This window comes from Amphiura filiformis, chromosome 6, assembly GCF_039555335.1.
Source record: "Amphiura filiformis chromosome 6, Afil_fr2py, whole genome shotgun sequence".
In the NCBI taxonomy this organism is placed as follows: domain Eukaryota; kingdom Metazoa; phylum Echinodermata; class Ophiuroidea; order Amphilepidida; family Amphiuridae; genus Amphiura; species Amphiura filiformis.
This window is the reverse complement of record NC_092633.1, coordinates 4,656,965-4,683,270: the sequence shown is the minus strand read 5'-3', so window position 1 is coordinate 4,683,270 and position 26,306 is coordinate 4,656,965. Positions and strand designations below refer to the sequence as shown.

Genomic DNA, 26,306 nt, shown 5'->3' with positions numbered 1-26,306 from the left:
CTAAATCTTCCACAACTGGAGTTGAGTATTTCAAATGGAAGTTACCCATTGTTTATTCTATTTAAAACTCATACACCCTCTCTGTGGAATACTTAAGCTAAATCTTCTACAGGGAATGTGAATTCAAATAGAATAGCCCAATTTATATTTTTGGCAAGAAATGAACAGTTGATAACACTTTAAGATGGTGTATATTTCAAATGATTTCTAACAAAAAAAACCCATCCATCTTAAAGAAATCAAAACTAGAAACCGCCGTTCCATAGAACGGGTACAAGCCGACTCTTGAACTTTGACCCCTATAACTTGACCCCTGGGTCACGGATGGGGTCAACTGCTCGTGCATTGTGCTTAGGATGTCATAAGAAATATTCCTGGTGAATTTTTGCTTAATCGGAACTTATACATGGATTTTGATTTTATTAAATTTTTGATTGACCTTTTGACCCCCTTAGTGACCTTTGACCTCAATGAAAAAAACACCTTATGTACACCAACAAAATGCATTGTTCCAATTTTAATTAAAAAATTCTACTATGTTTAGTTGTTGAGATAAAAATTCTTGAAGTTATTTAGGTAAAAACAGGAAGTGACCCCTTAATGACCTTTGACCCCCAAAATAAAAATACCATGCATACATCAGGTAACACTGATTCATGTATGATGGTTATATTACTCTGGTCTGTTTACATTTTGAGATAAAAATGTTTGAACATTTTGGTTTTTGACCGGAAGTAACCCCTTAATGACCTTTGACCCCAAAACTGTAGGCATCCTAAAGACCCTGGCTAGTAGCAATGCATGTGTGCTGATGACAACACTCTGCTATGTAATTTGTAAACACCGTGATTTTTTGAATATTTTTAGCTTTCAGACCGGAAATGACCCCCTTAATGACCTTTGACCTCAATTCTTTTTGACAGGTTTTAAGCACTACCACATGTTGATTCGTATGCATGAGTCACATGATCATTGCATGTAATTTGTGGAAGGAGTAGCATTTTTTGTGAAATCACATTTTTCACAATTATAGCTAGGTCAAAGGTCACAGCTAGGTCAAAGTCAAATGGAAGGTTTGGCCTAGCCCAGTGGTCTTTTGGGTCAAGTTTGGTTGAAATCTGTCAATCCCTTGCGGAGCTAGATGCAGTTGATTGGTTGCCAGAAGAAGAAGAAAGAAAGAAAGAAAGAATTGGAAGAAGACAGAACAAGCCGACGTTCCGTCGTCGGCTTGTAATCACTCATGCTTAATTTTCATAGTAGAACATGATTTCTGTCCCTAAATGTTAACATAGGCCTACACAATGCCATTAAAAAAACTGTCACTAAAAATGGACCAAATTGACAATGTCAAAAAGTTAGGCATTTTAGACCTAATTTATATAGCTATGCAGATTTATTTTTCTACTATGAACAAATATACCAAAATACTAAGTGATCTTAAAATTAAGCTGAGCAAAATGTAGCTGATGAGATTAATAAAAAGATCAACTAAGTCTTTCTATAGTTTCATAGCAAAAACATAGCTTCTTTTTACCTAAAACTTATTATATTATTACTTAATATATTGCTATACCAATCTATTCTCTAAAATATAGGCCTACTGATATCTGAATATTAGATTGCATAACTCTATCACCCCTCACCACCTGTTCAAATTTATTTCACCAAACACTTGTAGCACTTTATTTGAAGTAATGTGCTCTGATTTTATATGGAATGCAGTAAAGCAAAGCATTACGCAATTTTACACACAATACTTGCTGCAACTGGCATTGTGAATACATGTGCCTGTGTTACCTTGATGTAAACAACTTCAAATATTTGGGCTAAAAAGAGATATTCTCTCTTTAAGATTTGCTGTTAAAGAATATAATTTTTTTTTGGTGTAACAGCATTACCCTTTATTTCTTACGTAAAAACACCAATTACTATAACAATCGACTAACCTGCATAGCTTCCAATTGATTTTCTAATTCTTGTTTTTCTGCCTTCATCTCCTCGCCTCTATCTATGGCTTCCTCAAGAGATTGGGTCAGTTTAAAGTTGATGTTACGAGTGCTTTGAAGCTTACTGGATAGGTCTTCCACCTGCATTAAATATAAAATATTACCACTTTTACAATATATATTAAAAACAAAATAAGCCAATAAATTTCTTATAACCCCCATTTTATAGGTTTGTTCAATAATCAAAGAATTAAATAAATGTTACTACTTATCAACTTGTCAAAAATTAACAAATTTGTAGGTACCGTAATCGACCTAATTAGCACTCCACAGAATATTTGAGTTCACAACTGTCTAGCATCTGTGCAATTAAATACCATGAAATATCTGCATAAAATGACTTTCCAGCCATAAGAGTTAAGGATTATGATGATTAATAACTTCATATTCACTGTATTTGAACCATTCCTATCAGGTATTACTAATATTATTTCAGCATCTTGGATAAAGAATACAAATGAATTTAAATTTGACGAAAATCATACATTCTGGCTTTAAGCCCCCCAAAAAGTCCAAGGACACTAATTGGGTCAAATACCGCAGTTAGATCGCAACTCTGGAAGTTTTAACAATATCTTACTTCTTTTTCCAGCCTTGTACATTCTTCCTGTTCGTCTCTCAGTTTCTGCTCCAAGTTGCTTTTATCTACTTCTAATACAGCATGCTTCTTCTGCAACTCAGCCATCTAGAATAACAACAACAAAATTGATTTAGTAATCGCTCTATGCTGCCAAAACATCCCCTAGACCAACAATGATAGAAAGCAAAACAACACTTCCTCTGCCTAAGGTTAGCGAAAGTACATTACATCGCATCAATGGACACATAATTAGCACTGCTCTAAGCTGATGTTGTTATATGATATGGATAAGCTTGTCAAGGATACCTTGGTGCACTTCACAGATGACAAGTTCAAAATTTTCATTAAAAATTCAACAAATTCAGAATTGTACAATGGAATTACCATATTTGGAATCAACAAGAAAAATGCATTAAAATGAGTACAAACAAGCCACTGGTTCAGTGGTTCTTGAGATAGCTCTTGAATTTTGAGAAAGTATTTCAAAACTTGAAACTTTTCCATGTTGAAGCCTATGGCCAGCACAAAGTGCAAGTTTGATTGTGTTGCCGATAAGAAAAAGTACATCGCATCAATGGACATATTGGGCTATTCCAGAAATTAATGGCACCCCCTAAAGAAGACATGTAAGTTTGTACCATAAATTTTTCGGAATTCCCAAATCAAAATAAAAAAATGGAAATTCCCATTTTGACAATAAAATAATTAAAAAATTGGGAATTCCCAGTGTCCCTATAGAAGACAGACAAATTTTTGCCAACATTTTTGAGCCTAAAATTAAAAGGTGTTTTTTTCTTGGGAATAAGCCCAATCGCCATTCTAACTTCCGGTTTTTGAGAGCAGTTTTAGGACACTTTGACCTCTGACATATCGGGATAATTTACGTAATTATTATTAATTTTCTTATTATTGTCACAATTTTGATCATTAAAACTACCAAATAATTAATTTATAAAACACTAATATTTTTTATATTTGTTTTAAATATTGTAAAACATTTTAGATTATATTTTTTTGTTTAAAAACCTAATATTTCTGAATTTTCTGAAAGGTCAAAGGACAAAGTGTCCTAAAACTGCAAAAACTGTCCTACAATGCATTGCAAACTTTCAATGCCGATTGGGCTTATTCCCATGTCTTCTTTAGGGTTGTGAAAATAATGACCTTTTTTTTTTTTTTTTTTTGGGGGAATTCCCAGAGCAAAAAATGGTGAAAAATTATGGGAATCCCTTGTCTTCTGGGGGGGGGGAACATTTACTTTCTGGAATAGCCCATTATTGGTACTGCTCAAAGCTAATGTTGTGATATAATATGGATAATAGCTTATGTTTTATCCTTTATCCATTACAAGGACACCTCGATGCAAAAGTGCAAGACTTGAGCCTGCTTGTATAGCTGATACATTTACTGTTGGCATGCTACAATATATCAGCTTTGTGTCCACTGGGCTATTCCATTTGAAAATCACACTCCCCAATTATTCCAGATCCAACCATTTTAGAAATTTTGAAAAAATTTGAAATTCCGAACAAAATATGCTAATTAATGTCAAATTGTGTAAAAATTAACTCGATTTTATACAATTCTACAATTTTCAACTAGAATTTAACATAAAAGAATCAAATATTTCCATCTGGATTGAGCATTTAGGTGCAACATGGCAGTGAAATCTTCCACAGGGGGTGTGTGGGTTTTAAAAGGAATAGCCCATTAAAACATGAGAGCACAACATTAAAAAATAAAACAAAAACAAAAAGATAAAGCGCATTAATTTATAATGTGCTACGCACAAGCACAATATTGATCAACAAGCCTCAGCACACTTTACATACGACCCACATAAAGGGGCATAACAAGGGGACAGAATTTTGTTTTTGAAAAGAACACTAATGTTATATCACTATTATTTGGTCCGTTTGGACAATTTCCCTCCAATCAGGACATTTTCAAACCCTAGGCTTTGATTTTCCAAAATTATGATAAGTTAGTGATTTCTTTATTATTTAACAATAAATCTTCAATTACAAGTTCCATTTTTTAAAGACACAACCTTACACTGTGTAGATTTCAATTGGAGTCACCCAACTAGGTAAACCATTTGAAATTCGCATTCCCTGTGTGGAAGATTAAGGTCATGTCTTCCAGAGGGGGGATAGATTTTAATTGGAATAGCCCATTACTTACACTTTCAGCCAGATCCGTTGCCTGTCTCTTTGTTTGTTCTGCTTGCTGCTGCCAGTGCTCCAGGTCAACCTTATAAGACGCTTCAGTTTCCTCTGCACATCGCTTGGTTTCCATCAACTTCTCCTCCAACCACTCCCTATAAAATATCAAAGTTATCGCATGCAAACATTATTATAGTTAAGCTGCTAAGCCAAATAATTGTACACTTTCTGATAGAAGCATCATAATTTGCCACACATGAAGTTCATGGTCAAACGTTTATTTTAAGATGTGGAGGCATTTTGGATTTGACCCCTACTGACAGCTAGAGGTTTAAAAAGGTCATACAGCGGTAAAAAATACAATTTTCTCCAATCTTGTTTATTGATACATCAAATTATTTGCCTGATCATAAGCATTTCACAAATATACAGTTTGTGCTTTCTATGACCTATCGTTATTCTACAAAAACCAAATATTTGGTCAAAAGTGCTTATTTTTTGGTTTAGTCAACAGTACTTACTTGGATTGTTTCTCATTTTGGACTTGTTGTCTGATATGACATAATTCTGTTTCTTTCTTATCTGAGAGTGCTTGCAGATTATCACATTTCTCCTTCAGGGTCGCCTCTTTGTCCTCTAGCTGCTCATTCAATTTCTCGTAGTCAAGAACTTGTTCCTCAAGCATGGTGGATGCCGTCTTCAACATTGAGATATTCTACATATAGGCACAAAAAGAGCATGTATAAATAGTTCAAATATTTCGATGGGGCTCAAATTTAGTTCAAAAGGAATGCTGTTAAACTTCAACTCTTCAATTTAAAAATACAAATGGAGTGAAACTTGATTGAGTTTGCTCATTCAATTTTTCGTAGTCAAGAACCTGTTCCTCAAGCATGGTGGAGGCCGTCTTCAACATTGAGATATTCTACATATAGGCACAAAAAGAGGTTCTGCATGTATAAATAGTTCAAATATTTCGATGGGGCTCAAATTGAGTTAAAAAGGAATGGTGTTAAACTTCAACTCTTCAATTTAAAAATACAAATGGAGTGAAACTTGATTGAGTTTGCTCATTCAATTTTTCGTAGTCAAGAACCTGTTCCTCAAGCATGGTGGATGCCGTCTTCAACATTGAGATATTCTACATATAGGCACAAAAAGAGGTTCTGCATGTAGTTCAAATATTTCAATGGGGCACAAATTTGGTTCAAAAGGAATGTGGTTAAACGATTTGAAAATCACAAAAAAAACTTTTTTAAGGTAACTACAAATTGAGTAAAACCTGATTGAGTTTGATATTCAAACAAGTGCAATGTTTTGTTGCGAGTGAGAAATAAATAATATACCGTATTTCCTTTAATTTGATATTCTTTCATTATATTATTCATTTGATATATATTGAGATTAAAGTTTGATACATAAAAATAAAAAATCTTTTCCATCCTCATGACGCAAGTATCCAGAGGACAACAGAAAATCATATTTTTTTCTTCAGGTCTCAAACTTAAAAACGTTTGAGACCCGAGAATTTAGGTCCGAGACTTTGATATCCGAGACCTGCAAAACCAGGTCTCGACAACACTGTTTGCCGCAACTTTAGAATCTAGTACGCCATTCCTGTAATACACCTGCTGATTATTCTGAGAATAGTGCATACTCACAGAACAAAGCTCAACTCATATGTGGCATATCTTATTGTAAAACGTGAAACAAAATAATGGAGATAACAACAAAAAGTTTCTGATGGCCTAAAATCCTTTACTCCGGCTGGTAAATCAAATCACTGTGATGGTGAAAGACACAACTTACGAGTTCTTGGCTGTCACATTTGCGGGTCTTTTCTGCCAAATTTTCCTCCAGCTTCTCCTTATCCGTCTTAATCTTCGCAATGTCTTCTCCCGATTGTTTCAGCTGTCTTTCCAATGCTCGCTTTTCCTCCATAATCTTGTCGTTCCTCTGTGACACATCAGCCAGTCGGCTTTCCAAGCTGGTGACCAATGCCGACTTGCTACGTAGATCTTCCAGTTCTTCTTGTGCTTGCAACTTCTCACCCTGTTCATGATGTGTGGACAAGGTACCAAAAGATTACTTAACTCTCTGGACACTACTGGTCATCTAACAGCATTTCTGATTGGTTGATAACTTGAAATGCTCATTTCAATTACCAATTATGACTAGGCTTTGAACTATTTATGGTCAAACTTGCATTTACAGATGATCTTATTTATAATACGCTTGTGTAAATTCACATATAAGCACTTCAAGTGACACTCATTAAAGTCCAATCATGGCAATATGCGTACATGTTGCACCCATCAGCAGCATGATAACCCAGAATTATAAACTGGGCCATCATAAAGAAATGACCGTCATCAGAAAACTCCCAATTCAAATAGGTCTATAGTCACGACAGGGATTCCTAATGCACATAGAAACAAAAAAATGGATTGAACTTGACAGGGGTGTGAGAGGCCACAGACCAAAAAAGAGGAAAATTACTAAAAAAAAAAAAACCAGGGTAAAATTGCCAAATATGGGCTGAAAATAAAAGAAAACACATAAATTTGGGCAACCAAAAAAGAGGAAATCAGCTGAAAAGAGGAACTCTCACATCCCTGACTTGATTACCTGAAGTTTTTGAATGGTTTCTCTAGCTTCCTGTTTGCTGTCACTCAGCCTCTCATGCAGTCTTTGCACCTTCTCTTGCAGAGCCTGTTGGTTTTCCTCCAGGTGTTCCAAGTTATGTTCTGCTTCCTTCTGTGATGCTTCAGCAGACCTTAGCGCAGACTTCAGCTTCTGTAATTCTTCCTCGTACTCTTCACTTCTCTGTTTTATAATGAACAACATTTGCAGTAAGAGGTTAACAGGGTTTGCCAAAACATTTCTGCCTGAATCACAGATCAAAACATCAAAAAGTCATCTAATTTTTCTCTTTACCATTGGTTTTTATGCGACAGGAAACTACCAAAGTTGTGGGAGCCAATGTTGATAAGTCACCATCAGTTTCTATTGCACAGGAAATGCTCATAAGTCGTAAGGAAAATCTTCAAAAGTCGCCCAATTGGGCTACTATTTCAAGGGTTTGGCAACCGTATTACAACCTATAGCTACCATTCCCACTAGCTAGACTATGTTTTGAAGTCTTTTGACACAATAAATATGTGGCGGACCATATCTTTGTCAGATTATGGGGACCATGTAATTTTGAAAGCAAGCATGAACCATGAATTATTGGCTAGGTATGATTTTGTTTATAGTTCAATTGACACATCAATGCTGAGTCATTTAATTTTTGAACACTAAGGGGCAGTACATTGTGCTTTTCAAAGTGGTGCACCCATTTAAAAATCATGCTGATATACATTTCATAATAACTTTATTAGTGAAAATGAATGATAGCAGGAGAGGAGAAAAAACTCACTGTGAAACAGGGTTTGCAGGTTTTTGCCGCAGGTGGAAAAAAATGTGGTTTTAACTGCTTGGCAAAAACAGTTTTTGCCGGCAAAAATGGCAAAAACTAAAAAAGTGATAAATAGTTCAATTTTATCATCTCAAAGTTACAATACTTAACTGAGTGTAACAAGGCCATATTTTGTAACATATTAAAAAATATAAGGCTTGGGTTTTAATACGGTGTACCAAATTCAATTTTTTTTTATTTTAAGGACTTGATGAGACAAAAACATATGTTGAATGATTCATTGAAAGTTGCGTGGTACTGTTTGTGAGCTTTCTGTATTACTTGTTAATGAGTTTTTGCCATGTTTGCCAGTTTTAACCAGGAAAAAATAGGTTTTTACCAGATTTTGCCACTTTGCAGAACCAAACCCTGCAGTGTGACATACATTTATCAAATAATATTCTAACAGCAATGGGCCATTCCATTTAAAATCCACACTACCCCTGTGGAAGATTTAGCTAAAGTCTGCCACAGAGGGAGTAACAATTCTTAACAGAACAGACAATTGGATAACTCTCATTTGAAATACTCACTCCAGTTGTGGAAGATATGGGTAAAGCCATAATACAGGGGGAGTATGGGTTTCAAAATGATTAATTCTGACCAATTACACTTGAAAAAATTACTCCCCCTGTGGAAGATATTTCCAAAATCTTCCACAGGGGTAGTGTGGATTTCAAATGGAATAGCCCAATATGGCTCGAGTGTCTCATTACCTGTGTCATGGTTTGTTGAAGTTTATCCATATGAGCCTGAAGACTTTCTTTCACCATATTAGCTTGTTGGAGTTCACATTCAAGGTTTCCTACTTGGGTTTCCAAGAAGAATTTCTCTTGTTTCAAGTCAGCAAGGTGCTCTGCTTCAACGCGTCTAGGAGAAACAAAAACAATTTTATTTTAATGAGAAAACGGAAAAAACAACACAGAAATGGTTGATATTCACACATGTACATGTTAACTCCGGTAACAGTGATCCATCCTATTGACCTTTAACTATAGGGCGATTCAGATAAGTATGGACTAGGCAGATGATCAGTTATGGTGCCCTCAGGTAGTTATTGTTAGCACTAAACATCTGGGTGTCAATGAATTTTCAAAACAACATGTCAGCCTCCATGAAGAAACTTTCTCCGTGAAATTTGAGCAATATTTTTTCATTTTCAGACCATTTTATGTAGTGTGAACAAATAACTTCCGGTTGCATCTTTGATTTAAAGGGAAAATAGTAACATATTTCCCGCATAATGGGACAAGGATTTTTGGCCAAGAAACACCATTGACCTCAATCCAGTTGAAAATTTGTGGTACATAATGGAAGAGAAAGTCTACTGTCCCCCCACTAGCCACAAACAAGAACATGCTGGTCATAAAAATCAAAGATGCACAGGATTATGTGAACCAGGGAGAGGAAAGTTCATAAACATTCAGTTCTTCAGTTCATAAACTTCAAATAAAAGTACAGTTTTGCCACAATTCATGTAAATATATTGTGTTTTATTCATTTAAACATACTTTATAATATTGGTGGTCCATTCTTATCCGAATCACCCTATATATCCAACTGCCGACATACACACTTGATTTTGTACGCCTTACTGTGGATGTACATGTACTTACCATGGACATACATGTACCTAAGGCCACTACCCAAGTGTGGGTGTGAGTCCAACTCATATGTTGTTTTAGAATTATGAGCACCATCCAAGAACCATGAATGTTGGTAATTCCTATGTATCCACAGTTACATAGATAACTTCTACATGTGGGGGTGTTCTTGTAGACATTGGTAGTTCCTGTGTATCCGCAATTACATATATAGATATTTCTACATGTGGGGGTGTGTGGAGGGGGTGTCCTTGTGGACATAGGTAGTTCATATGTATCTGCAGTTACATATGTGGGTGTGGGGGTGTGTGTGTGTCCTTGTGGTCCTTGATAGTTCCTCTGTATCCGCTATCATTGCCAATTAGAACTAAAAGATTAAGATTTAGCTAGATTTCATTTGGCAAAACAGAATAATACTTTTTTAATACTGATAATAAAAAAATTAGTGCTGTATTTTTTTAGAATAGAGAGTATTTCCCATGGGGTTATTTATTTATGTGTCTTACTTGAGTTCCTTGCGTTCCTGTAACAACCTTTCATTCTTTGTGGCTACCATTTCCTCTATCTGCTTCTCTAAGACCTTCTGCCTTGTCTCTAACATAGTGATTGTCTATGGAGAAAAGTTAGGCAAAAAATATGTTTGATGAGAGAAAAAGTTAGGCAAAATATGTTTGATATAAAGAGGAAAGTTAGGCAAAATATGTTTGATAAGAGAAAAGGTTAGGCAAAATATGTTTGATAAAAGCAAAAGACTTTGTAATTACTGTAAGGCCAAAAAAAAAGTTGTTTGTTTGTCCTCCACTGCCCACTCCTCAGTTTAAGGCCTGACCAATATTTTTTTTTTATAATAAATAAAAAAATTCAATTTTCTTTTTCAGATTTGAAGTATTTCTGGACCTACATGTAGCTAGAGCTAAATGGTAGGATTATTCATGGTTGAAAATAAAAAGGCCCCCCCCCAACAACAAAAAATATGTCTTCAATATGTTCATAACATTAAAAGAAACAAATTTATTCCATTGTTCACTACGATTCATTTCGCCCGAAGGCTCCTCAGGTGAATGAGAGAAATGTAGTCTATCATCAAAAAACCTGAGGATGATACAACCAAACCCACAAAAACATGCAACTGTAGAAAACCCAAAGAGTGCCCACTAATGGGAAACTGCCTTGTCAAATCCATCATCTACAAAGCAACCGTCACCACAGATAATGATTTGAAATCATACATTGGATTATGCGAAACCAACTTCAAAAACCTCTGGAACAACCACAAGTCTTCTTTCAAACTTGAACATAAAAGGAAAGAAACTGCACTTAGTAAATACATTTGGGACTTAAAAGACAAGAAAGTAAACTTCAGCATAAAGTGGTCAATACAAAAGAAAACCAACTCATACACCAATGTTTCTAAAAGGTGCCATCTCTGCTTATGGGAAAAGTATTTTATCATCACTGCGGACAAATCCACTGCATTAAATTCTAAATCGAACTCATCAGCAAATGTAGACATGCCAACAAGTTTCTCTTGAACAATGTTTTCTAATTATAATTTTATATTTTATGTTTATATTACAAACGTTAAACATGTTTAAGGAGAAAAAGCTCCGCGCGCAATACGGAGAAAATAAAATATATATGTAAGCGACAACGTAAGCGACACGCAAGAAAGTGACCAGAGCGTTAAACATGTTTAAGGAAAAACGAAGCGAGCGTATAAAAAACAAGCGTGTTAAACATGTTTAAGGAACGCGATAAACGCATGACTCTAAGTTTGTTCTAAATTTCTCTCATTCACCTGAGGAGCCTTCGGGCGAAACGAATCGTAGTGAACAATGGAATAAATTTGTTTCTTTTAATGTTATGTACACGCTCTCCTTCACAGGATCGTCCAGGAATACGCTAAAAAATAAATAAAAAAATCCGCCCGCCCGCACCTCCTCTTTCAAAGCTGTGGAGGACAAACAAACAATTATTTTTTGGGGCCCTAACCACATTTACAAAAACAACTCTTTTGGCTTGAATATGAATCAGGAAGGATTTATTTTGATGCAACAGATTGAAAAAAGAGATGAGAATGAAAATTTAAATCGAGACAATCAAAGGAGAAATAGAAAGTCCAGAGAGAAAAAAAAGTGAAAAGTGTTAAAACAGGTGCACATGTAAAAACCACTGTTATATTTTTTGTCAATGCCAGTGTGAATCAGTAATTTGTTTTCATATACATGTAGTAGAACAAGCAAACAAACAAAATTACATGTAAGTGAAACTTTTATAGAGAAAGCCAAATACCTTCATATTTTGGATTTTTTAGATTTTTTTGCCTTTCTTCCATCTAACTATATTGTACATACATGTCAAGGATGGACTTCTCTATCTTGTCGGCTGCTACATGTGCCTCTTTTTACATAATAGCTAAGAATCTATACCAGACTCATCTCAAGCGAAGGTCACTTCAAATCATCCCCAAGTCACATGGTTTAGGAATACAGTGAACATTCCTAAACCATGTTACTTGGGGGATGATTTGATGTGACCTCCACTTGAGATGAGTCTGGCATTTATCACTAGCTCTTATGTAAAAGGAGACGCATTTAGCAGCCGACAGATGCATCCTTTTGATATTGGATGTACAAATATGAGCAAGTAAAATGCTACTATTTCCTCTTCAGTTGTGCTTTTATCCCCCTGAGCACTACCTGCCGATCTAACATTGCTTCTGATTGGTTAATCACATGATATCTTTATTTTAATCACCAATTAGAATGAAGCTTTGCATATAATCCACCCCAATTTTTTTGTGTGGTGAAATTATTATAACAATGTTGCTGATTGGTCCAATTGATAATGAAAACTTCTTTTTGACCAATAGGCAGGTAGTTCTCATGGGTTTAATTGTAAACTCACAGCTTCTTCTTGTCTTTGTCGGATGCCATGTTTAGACGCTACTGGACTGTCCATACTATCAGCCTTCTCTTGTAACAGTCTCTTGTCTCTCTTCAGAACCATTAACTCATGCTCCAACTCCTGTACAAAAATACCCACAAGTAGTAATGACTCTACTAATTTTCATTTTTGTACTGCAGTAACTTTCAATTTAGAAAATTTCACGAGTGACATGGATTCGTGAAATTTTCAAACTCACAAATATTTGTTTGCCCTATAGCGCTTCCAGTTTAGCTACTTAAGGATTTAGCCAGAGAAGACATCTTACCACTCCCAGAATCCTTTGCAACATGGCGCATCACCTCATTAAAGCAAATGACACTACTACTACTTTGTACAAATTCCCTTTGTTTTCATGTCGAAAATAGACTGGCTAAACATGGGATGATGTTCAAGAAGTACACATATTTTGCAAGATCTGCATGTACTCTGTTCATTGAGGTACATTTGATCACTATCGACCCATGTTGCACTAGATAACAAATCAGTACAGAAAAAGAAATGCATTGTGGGAAGTGTAAGATATTGTCTCTGGGATTAAGCCACCAAGCACCAAGGGGCTTTAAAAATATATATTAATTCTTTTCAAATTGTGAACATTTCGTGCCGCCAAAAATTATCCTTTTCTGCACTTAAAGGAAGTGTCCGGCAATCACAACATTAAGCCTTATATGTTAGAAAAATAATTATCAAGCACGAATCACATGGTTTTATTTCAAACAAACTCATATTAACCATAAAAACAAATAAAAACAGCCGTCTATCAACATGTGATATTCAAAATTCCCGCGCCAAAATTGTCTAGAGCAGTGACGTCCCAATAGTTCAATGAAGCCTGTCGACAAATGAGCACAAATAACCATGACGCCACTGCTCTAGAACATTTCGCGCGAATTTTGAATATCGCGTGTTGAGAGACGGCTGTTTTATTCGCTTTTATGGTTAATATGAGTTTGATTGAAATAAAACCATGTGATTCGTGCTTGATAATTATTTTTCTAACATATAAGACCTAATGTTGTGATTGCCGGACACTTCCTTTAATAAAGGTTACTTACGCAGACCTACACTTTCTTGAAATAATGTTCTCAATTCTTAATTGCACAATAAGTGGGAAGTGTGCCTTAATAAAGTATGTACTTATAAATGTCATGCCTTAGAGTAACCATTTTGTGGTTATTGCGGTGTCTCCAGCATGCTTCATTTGCACTTGAAATAAATGAACTCAAGTACTTTGTTTTGATAACAAGCTAAGTGGCCAACTTAATGAAATGACTACGTGCCATTTAGTTTTCTCATTACAATAAATGAGTTGAAGCTCAACTACAGGTAATAGTATAGTTGGGTGAAGAGGGTATCCTGCCCCCTCAGAAATCAACTTCTAATTGACGTCTCTAGATCAGAAAGAATAAGTAATGATATAAGCTATGTTTAAAAAGTTCAAGAACTATTCCTTATTTGACTTGGTTTACATGAAGAACAATTTGAGACCATTTTAGTTGAAATCAGAGCACCTTTAGTTTCTAACCCATCTGACCAAATAAATTGACCACCCCAGCTTTGAGTAGAAGATGCAATGTGGTCGGTGATAGCTGACTTGTGAATGTCTGGGATAGATGATTTTGGCTGGAAAGTGTGTATGGTTTAGTTTCAAGTTTCTCCACCTTGTTTTAGTGTTCTTTTAGGCGAACATCGATAGGACTTTATAAATCGCCGCTGCTTTTTGTTGAGGGGGAAGTTTGTCTCTGCTATCACCAACCACATTGCCCTTCTAATCATTCTTTGACAACTCATCACGCCCTCAACGGTGATTCCTGTTGCCTATAAAAAGAAACAGTCAGATGTGATGAGTTGCCAGTCTGATGAAACCACTAGTGCACAGGTGAAACATTAAAGTGTGAGTAGGCCTATTCAACTCATGTTAACAGCTGAATCTAACATTCCAAATGAACTTGTTCAAAGAAAAGTTTTCTATTAGTCAGCATGAATCACTTGCAAGTGTTTTTGTGTCCAACCCCTCATAATCTTAAGTAAAAAAAAGGGCCTCATTGTTTTCCTGACAGATGCTGAAAACTGCTACCAATGTAAATTTTAGTGAAAACTGCTGTATTTTGCCAATTAAAAAACAAAATAAATAAAAACGCCTCCTTCTCTTCACTTTTCCAAATAGTTGGGGTTGTGAAACAGCCTCATCTTGAATCAGCTCAACAATGTCCTTATTTCACTTATAGAGTGACATATATAGAAGTATATATTTATATGTCTGAAAATTTCCATAATGTGAACCAAATCCATAGAATTACTTGATAATAAACTGTCTGTCAATGCAGAATGTAGGACATGAAATGGCACTGGGCTATACCGGTTGAAATCCATACACCCCCTTACGGAAGATATGACTTTAACCTTCCACACAGGGAGTGTGAATTTCAAATGGAGTTACCTAAATGGATGTCAGGGGGTGAATGGATTTCAATTCGAATAGCCCATTGTCAATATTTGAAAGAAAAGTGCATAATTTGCAGCGCATTGAGATGTTTGTCAAATATTTGTTAATTGCTCTTTACGAAAAATGTATGTATAATTAGTTTTGGTTGCACCTCATCAAATTAAAGTGATAGTAAAACACAGTCAATCTCAAGGCTATATGCATTACAAAGTAAGCTTACAAAATAAAATTGTTTTAATTAAAATTTGTAATCCTTTTTTCTTCCCTGAGTTCCAGTTTATTTACATTTTGTTTACCTGGCTTATGGTTAATGTAAAAAGGCACAGCAATACTGATAATTATTACTAACATTTTGTTGAAAAGAAAATACCAAAATCATATAATTTTCATTCAGATCATCCAAAATTCATTCCATTAATTGGGAGGAAAAAGTAATTTCAATTAATTGCTAAAGTTCTATAAAACATATCCATGTGCAAAGTTATTACATTTTTTGAGACTTGATACCAAGTCTCAAAAAAAAAAAAAAGGGAAAAAAAAGGCGAGTACTTTGTACATGGAAATCGTTTATAGAACTTTAGCTGCTAATTGAAAATTTAACTATCCAAATGAAATGGCTCACCATTCAGTGATTTCATCACAAATGTAAAAAAAATGTTAATAAATTGCTTAAAAGTGAAGGACAAGTCATTCAAATTGTCATTTGGTATTTTTGAAATGAAGTTTTGACAAAGTTGAAGCCCCATTCAAATATATGTAGCTAATTTAAAATTACAGATTTGTGTAAAATGTCTTATTTTGTCTTAAATACACAGCTTTCGGCTGAACCACTAGCAGGCAATGTTAGCACATCTATGACAATGACAAAGGTTCCAAAATCTTAATTTTGATGAATTTTACGATCGTCCGGATGAGCGAATCACTGAATGGGCCTTTAATTAATTGCCTCAGACTTTCTCAAAATGTTACTAATTGTTACTAATCATCATCCACTACTTCATACCTCAGTTCTTTGTTGCATCTGAATGTCTTTGTTCTTCAAAGCTTTTTCAAGTTTTCTGATGTGTCGACCATGTTCTTCATTCTTCTCCTGTAGAGCCTGTCAAAAATATGTAAATATATATTTTGGAAGTACTTATGAATATTTCCCATAAAAGCTTAAAAAAGCTGTCATCCACAATTCAGATATGCAACAATAAAGAATACTAGAAATCACATTACAAAAATTGACCGCTAACTCTCTCCACACGGTTGTCAACTGCATACGACAAGTTTCAAATTTGTTTTAAAAATTCAAAGATTTCAGAATTGTAAATTTTCATGACCATATTTGGAACCAGCATGAGAAATGCATTAAAGTGAGTACAAACAGGCCTAGTACATGGCTCAGTTGTTCTTAAGATAGCTCTTGAGAAAATATCTCAAAATTTGACTTTTCTTTGTTGAAACCTATGGCTAGCAAGCAGAGCATAAAAGTGCATCTCTAATAGACTATTTCAATTTTTTGTTGTAAAATTAAAGAATCTTTGTATGCTTTATAATTTGCATACAATCCATCATCTTAAATTTATCTATTATCTTAAATGGACTATTCCAGTTGAAATCATACACTCCCTATGGTATGGAAGACAAGACTTTAATCTTCCACACATTAATGTGAATTTCAAATGGGGTTACCAAGCACACCCTTTGATTAAGATCATGTCTTCCATAGGGGGTGTATGCATTTTGGAGCAGACAACACTGAATGGGTGACCCCATTTGAAATCTACACCCCCTGTGTGGGAGATTAAGGTCATGTCTTCCATAGGGGGTGTATGGATTTCAACTGGAATAGCCAAATAGTCAATAGTCTGGATTTTATTTACTATAAATTAGGCTATTTATTTACACTTCTTGACATTTTAAAATGTTGACTCATTTGCATTCAAAGAAGACAATTGCCTGGCGTAAAAATGAGATTAAAGTTGTTGTAATTGATAGACAGATATGATTAGGCTAATGAAAGTCAGTTTCCTGTTACATATATTTTTTCAAAGATTGAGCAGTTTAGTTTTTCATAAAATTCATTATTTTAAGACTGCAGCCCATCGTGTTAAAACCAGCATGTGGTAAAGGATAGCAGAAGTGCAATGCTAGCCACGAACGATGTCATGATATTAGTTGAGTCCATTATACCCCCTATATATCAATAAAAAGATGCTTAAAATATGTTCTTCTTGATGAGGAATAGTTTCAAATAGTTTTTGTTTCTTTAAAAAAAAGGTAAAGGAGACGATCCTGTATAAACAGTGATCGGAGTGCCCATCTCTCTTTCATTGGCGATTGGGCCAGACGCCTCATGTAATGTTGCTACAGGGGATCGCTACACCTCCTCTACAGCGAGTCTGTTACCTTTCCAGCATTTAAGAATGCCGGTACCCATTTAAACACCTGGGTGGAGAGGAGTAATCGAGATAAAGTGCCTTACTCAAGGGCACAACACGATGGCGTTGCCGGGGCTCGAACCCGCAACCGTCCGATTATGAGTCAGTGCCCGTTCCGCTAGGCCACTGTGCTCCCAATGCTCCCAGGCCACCGTGCTCCCACCGTTTCTTTAAAACTTGTCAAAATATCAAATAATGAAATATTTGAAATTATTTGAAAGGCAATTTTCCGGGACTGGGTCAGGTAACGGGAAACTGGGAAACTGGGAATCTACTTTCACTAGCCACTTCATTTCTAATATGTAGGGCCTATATGCCTAACCCCATTAGAACTACCTGCCGATTGGCCAAAGAGAAGTTTTCATTATCAATTGCACCAATCAACAACATTGTTAGAATAATTTCACCACACAAAAAAAATTGGGGTGAATTATTTGCAAAGCTCCATTCTGATTGGTGATTAAAGTAATGATATCATGTAATTGACCAATCAGAAGCAATGTTAGATCGGCAGGTAGTACTCAGGGGGTCAATAGCATGATTGCAGTTGTTTTAAATCAAATGTCAAGTTTTACATGTCAATCAAAGTTTTATTCAGGCATAGGTTTTGCCCAGAGGACTTCATCAGATATGATATTTCATCCACTTTTCCCTCGTCAGTCATCATAAAGACTTTATAAAGACTTTATCAGATATGATCATTTTTTTCTCCAAATTTCATCCAATTTCCCTTGTCAGAGGATCTCAGCAGTTCATATCAATGGTGTGGTGCAATCTGCAATAGCTGCCTTTTGGACAATTTTACCATTTCTTCATTCTATATATTGTACACATACGACACCTGGCAGCTATTGCAGGTAGCCTTTCTTCCTCTAAACCCCCGATATGATCCACTTTCAAAGGAGTCTATTTGGCGATTTTCAAAAGTGGATCACATAAATGACTGATGATATGTGCCCTCTTCAATGTTCTTGCAGAAGATCACATCTGACAAAGCCATCCGACAAGATGATGAAATATTACATTGAAAGCTCACCTGAATTTGAAAAGTAAAATAAAATTTGATTTTAATGGATGTATGATTTGGAGTTAAACTTACAAGTACTTGCTTGGAGAGGTCAAGGGTCAACTGATGCTTAGTTTCTACCTCCTCTTCTAGGTTTGCAACTCGATCCTTTGAAGCCTTCCAGCGCTGTTCCATTAAACGCTGACATTCCTGCAGGAAGCACAAGAGGATGGAATACTCTAGGTAAACATTTATTCCAAGTTTTAGTCACAAAGCACAGAATTAATATCGGAAGATTATGAAATTAAAATTGCAATTAAAGTCATGTATGCCACTGAGGAGAAAATCTAGCTATTCAAGTTGAAATCCATACTCCCTATATGGAAGACATGACTTTAATCTCTCACACAGGGAGTGTGAATTTCAAATGGGGCTACCTGAATGGATGGCTCCATTTGAAATCCATTTGTATGGATTTCAACTGGAACAGCCCATTATGAAATTAAAATTGCAATTAAATAATGCCACTGAGTAGAAATGGAAAAACACAATGGGACACAAAGGAAAGCAGTCTGTTAACGATGGAATAATATTTTTAAAAAAGACATGGGTAATTTCAAATGGAACATTATGAGGAGATTCACATTAATTGACTTGATGTTTCGTTCTTTTAAAAGACACTATGATCAAGGATTCTCTATATCAGAACATCTAAAAAAAATCAGATTTGTGCATATATGTGACGGGTATGCTAACATACTGTATAAGTGATCAAATCGAAAGTACTCCCAAATACGGTTCAGATTTAACTTAATGTTACATGGGTATACTGCAAAACAAGTTATCATTTTGGCTAGGCATATAAGCCTGCTACGTATTCTACAAATACAAACAAACAAACAAACTGTAAGCAATGTTATTGGTCGACCATTTTAAAACCATCAAGTAAAACAAATCAATTGTCACAGCAAATCAATTTCAGGGATGTGAATGATGCATGGCAGGCACACACATGAAAGAGCAGAATAGGGAACTCTTATATCACATGTGACGCGTAAATGTTTTCATGTTTTGACATTTTCTTCACTTAAAAAGTGAATATAAGGATTCTTTTTTGGCACTGTCATTTTTTTTTTGTTTTTGCAACAGTTCTTTTACCTAATCATGCCATATATAGCTGTGTCAATTGGTACACGTCTCTTTTTGAAACTTCATTGCATTACTGTAAGTCATGACTGGCATTTAAAGGCGATCAGTTTCAGTCGCATATCAATTGAGAACTAGAGCGGTTCTCGGCTTTCGCGGTTCTCGGCATTCGCGGTTCTCGGTAGTGTGGGTTGGTCCGTATGTGACGTTTCTGTTCAGAACCTTGTGTGACCCTTCCCCAGAAAAAAATCATCCGCCACCACTGGTTATAACAAGGGCCTTGTAAATGCAACTGGTGAGACAGAGCCTCGAATGACGTTTGTGTTTTCAGTCTGATTTCAGTTCCCTAACAGGTACAAAGTTTACGCATTATCATTAGGCCTACCAAGTATTGTATGTCCTATAATCTCTTATGTATGACATGGATCTTTACCATGATTGTGCAAGCCAAAAAAATATCATTTCAATACCTCAAACATGCGTTAAAAAAAGACCATGTTTTACACATGCAACCTCAAGTTTAGACATATAATTTAATTTTCCCTAAACCCTCATGCACGGGAAAAATCATGCCGCCACCATTGGTTATGACAAGGGCCTTTTAGGGTGCACACCAGTAAATAACCCCCACTGACTTTCTGTACAGACATGGGCTGGGAAAACAACTCAGTTCTTCAAAACTTCCCCTTTCTGCAAGCAGAAGGTCAGATGACGACATCCATTGTAAAAATTAATATATGGATTTCAGGATTTTTTTCCAGAAATATTGTAAAAAGTTCAACCTATAACCCATACAGCTAACGCCACCTCACAAACAGCTTGGTGTTTCTGAAATGTAACACATTGAAATGGAAAGTCGTCATAAAAAGTCGGATCCTGCTAAATTTACACAGACAATCTAATTTACAGGCCTAAATGATGATTAAATATGAATCAGGGCCTAATAGTTGCCTTTTAAGCCTTTTCTAATGTATTACATTAAGTCATATTGCACATTTCCTCGTTTCAAATACTGTTTTTTCCTTCCAGGGTGTAGCTAGACTTCTCCGTACTCCACTTGCCAATTGTGCTTCTGGCTATTGCATTTAAGCTTAAAACTCTGATTATTATTTGTGCACAATTGATAGATTTTCACATCTAATCTTTTCAGTCACCGTCACGCCTCTGTTTGTTAGCTTCCCAAGTGGACTACTGACTTTGGATTGCGGATAACTTTTTAACACGGGATTCTATGGAGAGTTAGGCCAATTTCTGGCCTAACTAAAATTGGTCATGATGTAATGCATCTTTAAATGAATCTGGCTTGTGATTGGTCCCCAGATATCGTTATTGATTGAACAAATTCATCAGGATCGGTAGAGTAAACTAGTAAACCAGAGTTCGTAGTATCTGATCCAAGAAAATGCACTTACTGTGTATGCGTTTCAACAACCACTGTTGTCTTTGTCAACACTTGATGAGGAGTGACTGCAATCTACTGACAACCAACGCTAGAGGGATATGTAAAATCAGGCGGTTTTTGGCGATTTTAGCCATTAAGCCCCCCCCACCGCATAACTCTGAAAGCCCCTCTGAGCCCCCCTCCTGGAGACGCTATTGCAAAATCAATGAAGAGAAACTATACTACCTTGTTTCTTAATAAAATGTAACGGGGTACATCAGGCAACTATGAGAGCCAAAAAGGCCTCAAATTGAGCAAAGAAAGACATTAATTTTCACGTGCATTTCAACCAAGACGCTTCATTAGTGGTGTTACCCTTAATGTCATATTATCATGACCGCTTTATTTTGTTTTATGTTAAGGGCTGGGGTATGAACGTTTGGACAGTATTTATTGTGGGACATTAGAGCACATCAGACATATCGAATTGCATTCTGAATACTAAGAATGTCCTGATATCAAATAATTTTGATTTTTTGAAATTAGCAATGTAATACACATTTTATGACAAATCATTAAAAATTGATATTTTTGATATATAACAGTCCTCGAAGTAAATTTTATAAATTTAATGATACATTCTTTAAGTATATGTAGCTGGGAGGAAAGGCCGACGATCAATTGAAAATTTTGACCTTTAAAGTATTGAAGATATGGATTCCCCCAAAAAAAAAATAGGTCTTTTTGGGAAATAAAATCCATATCTTGAAATGTCAAAATGTCAAAATTTTCAATTGATCGTCGGCTTTTCCTCCCAGCTACATACACTTTAAGAATATGTCATTAGATTTATAAAATTTACTTCGAGGACTGTTATATATCAAAAATTTGAAAAATATCAAATTTTAATAATTTGTCATAAAATTTGCATTATATCGTGAATTTCAAAAAATGAAAATTATTTGATATGAGAAAGACATTCTTCGTATTCAGAATGCAATTCGATATGTCTGATGTGCTCTCATTTCCCACAAAAAATACTGTCGAAACGCTCAAAATGCTCATTCCAGATCCCTTAAGTATATGTCATATTACATGTTTCACATTTGTACGATTTTAAATAATTCTTTATCATGTTTATAGGACATGCTCTGTTATATTTTTATATCCTCTTTTCATTCTTGAAAAGATAGATCATGCTTTTTATTTCACCCATTGGGCATTTCTTTATTAATTTGTGTTTATATGGCGATTTCAAGTGGGATAATAACTCCTGGATGACATAAGCATAATGTTGATAGATTTAAATATCATTATAAATAGGCACTTAATAATAATGATATTGAAATAAATTGATAAATAGATAAATTAATAGATAAATAAATAAAAGATATATAAGCCTAGATAAATAATAAATAAATTATAAACTAGGAGTAAATTGCAAACATTAAATATCTTAGAGCAAATGAGCATTTAATAAGTTTTTACGACAAATATTTTGCCCCTTCTTATACGTTTATCATTATTTTATCTTTTACTAATTTTTTTTTTTTTTGGGACATGCTCGCTTATTTATTTTTTATGTGTTCCTCTTATCATTTGTGAAGTATTTCTTTATTTTTGTTTTAGTACAAGTGATCACTGAGTATGTTTAACTGTGGAAATATCGGTAGATAAGGTGTTTTTTTTATTTCACCCTTGAGTATTATTTATAAGTGTATCAACATACATTTCACATGTCATGATTTTTCATTGTTTTATTTTAAAGCAATTCTTTATTGGGGTGCATGCTCTCATATATTAGGTGTTTTTTTTTTTCATGTTCCTCTTGTCATTCTTGATAGATGGCTGTTTATTTATGTCGCGTGTTAAGTATTTTTTTTTTTTTTTGGTCGTAGTTTATAATTATCATCAGACACATGTCTCTTTTTATGTATGATTTTGCATTATTTAATTTCAAATTATATAATTTTTTAAACGTATTAACGTAGTTCTTTATTTTTGTTTCTGTGAATATCATCCGAAAAGTAGGCCTCCTGCACATTATGATTTTGCCTTGCTTTATTTAACTCTTTACTGGGGTGCATGCTCTCTGCTGGTTTTTTTCATGTTCCTCTTATCATTATTGACAAGATAGCACCTGCTGTACGCTGTTTATTTATTTCGCCCTAAATTATTTTACTTGTGTTTTTAGATTTTGAAGTTTATATCATGATAGCACACGCTATGTTTTTATACCAACCGCGTTTTCTTTTTGAAAACAGTTCTTGTTTCAAATCCTGGTCCGCAATGTCAACATTCAGTTCGTTCATAAAATATGGCTATTTATTTATGTCGCGTGTTAAGTAGTTCTTTATTTTTTGCTCGAAGTGTATAAATATCATCAGACACCTGTCACATTTTTATGTATGATTGTTCATTATCTAATCTTAAAATATATAATTCTTTAAACTTATTTCTTTTTTTCTGTTTCAGTGAATATCATCCGAAAAGTAGGCCTCTACACATTATGATTTTCCTTGTTTTATTTAAACTCTTTATTGAGGTACATGTTCCTCTTATCGTTATTGACAAGTCATCACATGCTGTACGCTGTTTATTTATTTCGCCCTCATTTTCTTTACTTTTGTTTTTAGATCTTTAGTTCTTTATTTTTGTTTCTGTGAATATCATCCGAAAAGTAGGCCTTCTGCACATTATGATTTTTCCTTGCTTTATTTAACTCTTTACTGGGGTGCATGCTCTCTGCTGGTTTTTTCATGTTCCTCTTATCATTATTGACAAGATAGCACCTGCTGTACGCTGTTTATTTATTTCGCCCTAAATTATTTCTTTACTTTTGTTTTTAGATTTTGAAGTTGATATCATGATATCACACGCTATGTTTTATACCAACCGCATTGTCTGGTTAAAGACAGTTCTTGTTTTAAATCCTGAATACAATGTCAACATTCAGTTCGTTCACCTCACAATGCGGTGCGATGTTATATAACTTCTGCACATTATGATTTTTCCTTGCTTTATTTAACTCTTTACTGGGGTGCATGCTCTCTGCTGGTTTTTTTCATGTTCCTCTTATCATTATTGACAAGATAGCACCTGCTGTACGCTGTTTATTTCTTTCGCCCTATATTATTTCTTTACTTTTGTTTTTAGATTTTGAAGTTGATATCATGATATCACACGCTATGTTTTATACCAACCGCATTGTCTGGTTAAAGACAGTTCTTGTTTTAAATCCTGAATACAATGTCAACATTCAGTTCGTTCACCTCACAATGCGGTGCGATGTTATATAACTGTATATATTGCAGGGTTGCCAAACCCGCGATGTAATAGGCCTAGGTCAATAGGATGAGTTTTGAAGATTTTCCTCGCGACAATTTCCTGTCCTATAGACACCAATTGATGGTTAAGAAAAATATTGCATGACTTCTCAACATTGGCTTACGCGACTTCTGGTAGTTTTTATCTCATAGAAACCAACGGTTGATAAAAAAAATATTGGGCGACTTTTCAATGATTTGACCCAGCGGTTTGCCTTCATTTGTTTGGCAACCGTGGTCTGTGTTAAGTGAATATATTTCGGTAAGAAAATAATTATCATAGACCATGTAGACAGAACGGACAATAGTCATAGGCGCTCTCCTCCATTTTGAGAAATATACTTTTACACACACACTACATTTATAATTAAAATGATCAGCCTTAAAGTTTTACCTTTTAGTGGGTTAAGCCAAACCTAAGTGGATGAAATATAAATCAACACTTCTGGCACTGATTGGTTTCCGTAGTTGTTATATGGAATACGAGCTGTCTGTAGCTACAAAATTGTCTGCAAATCGGCTTTTGCCGGGCCTCTTTTTTCGGGCGTTTTTCTCATTAAATTAGGGTCCCGTTCAAATAAAAAATAAACTGGTGTCTAGATGTAATCACAGTTAACACACCAGGAAAATTATAGAATATACAACAACCTAGTTACACCTGTAGACTGCGAACAAACATGCACCTGGCCAGACCTGGCCGTAAAACAAAGTGTTCTCCCTACGGATACCCTTAAGGGTCACACAATTAAGCAGTTGAAACACGAAAATGGGACCAAGTAACAAACTTGTCGCAATGAGAGGAGACAGAGAGAAGAGAGATATGTAGAAACAAGACACCATAATGGACTTCTTGTTGTTGACATGAATATAGCTGTTAAATATTGATCATGTTCTTTGGCTTTCATCTGATATCATACAATAGAATTATGCATTATTTCATGTTATGCTACAGCATACACCCGGAGCGATTTTCAGCTCTAGTTGCATGAAATAGGAAATTGAAACACGGATGTAAAAAGGTGAAATGTAAATTGAATTGAGTTGAGACAATTGCCGAGGAAACAAATATGCTTCCTCTGAAGGAGAAAAGGATATCTTAGAATTCACTGTTCGCCATACATATAATGAGTTATAAATATTTGTTTTCCTAACCCACTTAAAATAATGACATGTTGTTATATTGGCTATTCCAGTTGAAATCCATGGCAAAACAAGGTAAGAATTTGTTATCCAAAAAAAAAAAGAAAAAAAAAAAAGTGTATTTTTTCTGGAATGGGGAGTGCACCCCTGTAAGGGAGATTATGTCTTCTATTATGGGGGTGTATGGATTACAACTGGAATAGCCCATGCATAATCATTCTCAAATGGGCTATTCCAGTTGAAATCCACACTACCCCTGTGGAAGATTTTGGAAATCTTTCACAGAGGAGTATGAATTTCAAATGGAATGAACACATTGGAAGCTCATTTGAAACTCAGTCTCCCTCTGTGGAAGATTCAGGTTTCTGAGGGTAGGTATGAAATTCAAATGGAGCTGCCAAATGTGCTAATTCCATTCAAAATTCATGCTCCCTCTGTAGGACATGTTTCCAAAATCTTCCACAGGGGTAGTGTGGATTTCAAATGGAATAGCCCAACGCTAGTATTGATTTTAAGAGTTAAGCAAAACAAGTAGAGGACGGGGTAGTGCAGTGGTCGGTCTTCTCACTCGCTTCTCACCACTGCGGCCCGGGTTCAATTCCCTGTGGTGCCACATGTGAGTTTGGTTGCCGATCCATGCTCGTCCTTGCAGGTTTTTCTCTTGGTGCTCC

General features: G+C 35.2%; 1 protein-coding gene across 1 annotated transcript in view; it reads right to left on the bottom strand.

The window, feature by feature from the left end:
* The window catches only part of LOC140154852 (citron Rho-interacting kinase-like), a 134,034-nt gene that overhangs the window by 15,188 nt on the left and 92,540 nt on the right, over positions 1 to 26,306 (bottom strand). The window contains exons 11-21 of the mRNA XM_072177500.1: positions 18,736 to 18,852; positions 16,214 to 16,309; positions 12,723 to 12,842; positions 10,322 to 10,425; positions 8,928 to 9,081; positions 7,380 to 7,577; positions 6,561 to 6,803; positions 5,273 to 5,466; positions 4,771 to 4,906; positions 2,587 to 2,691; positions 1,947 to 2,087 (exon numbers count right to left, since the gene is read on the bottom strand). Of these exons, the coding sequence (XP_072033601.1) occupies positions 1,947 to 2,087; positions 2,587 to 2,691; positions 4,771 to 4,906; positions 5,273 to 5,466; positions 6,561 to 6,803; positions 7,380 to 7,577; positions 8,928 to 9,081; positions 10,322 to 10,425; positions 12,723 to 12,842; positions 16,214 to 16,309; positions 18,736 to 18,852 (1,608 nt within the window). The remainder of the gene's footprint in view (positions 1 to 1,946; positions 2,088 to 2,586; positions 2,692 to 4,770; positions 4,907 to 5,272; positions 5,467 to 6,560; positions 6,804 to 7,379; positions 7,578 to 8,927; positions 9,082 to 10,321; positions 10,426 to 12,722; positions 12,843 to 16,213; positions 16,310 to 18,735; positions 18,853 to 26,306) is intronic.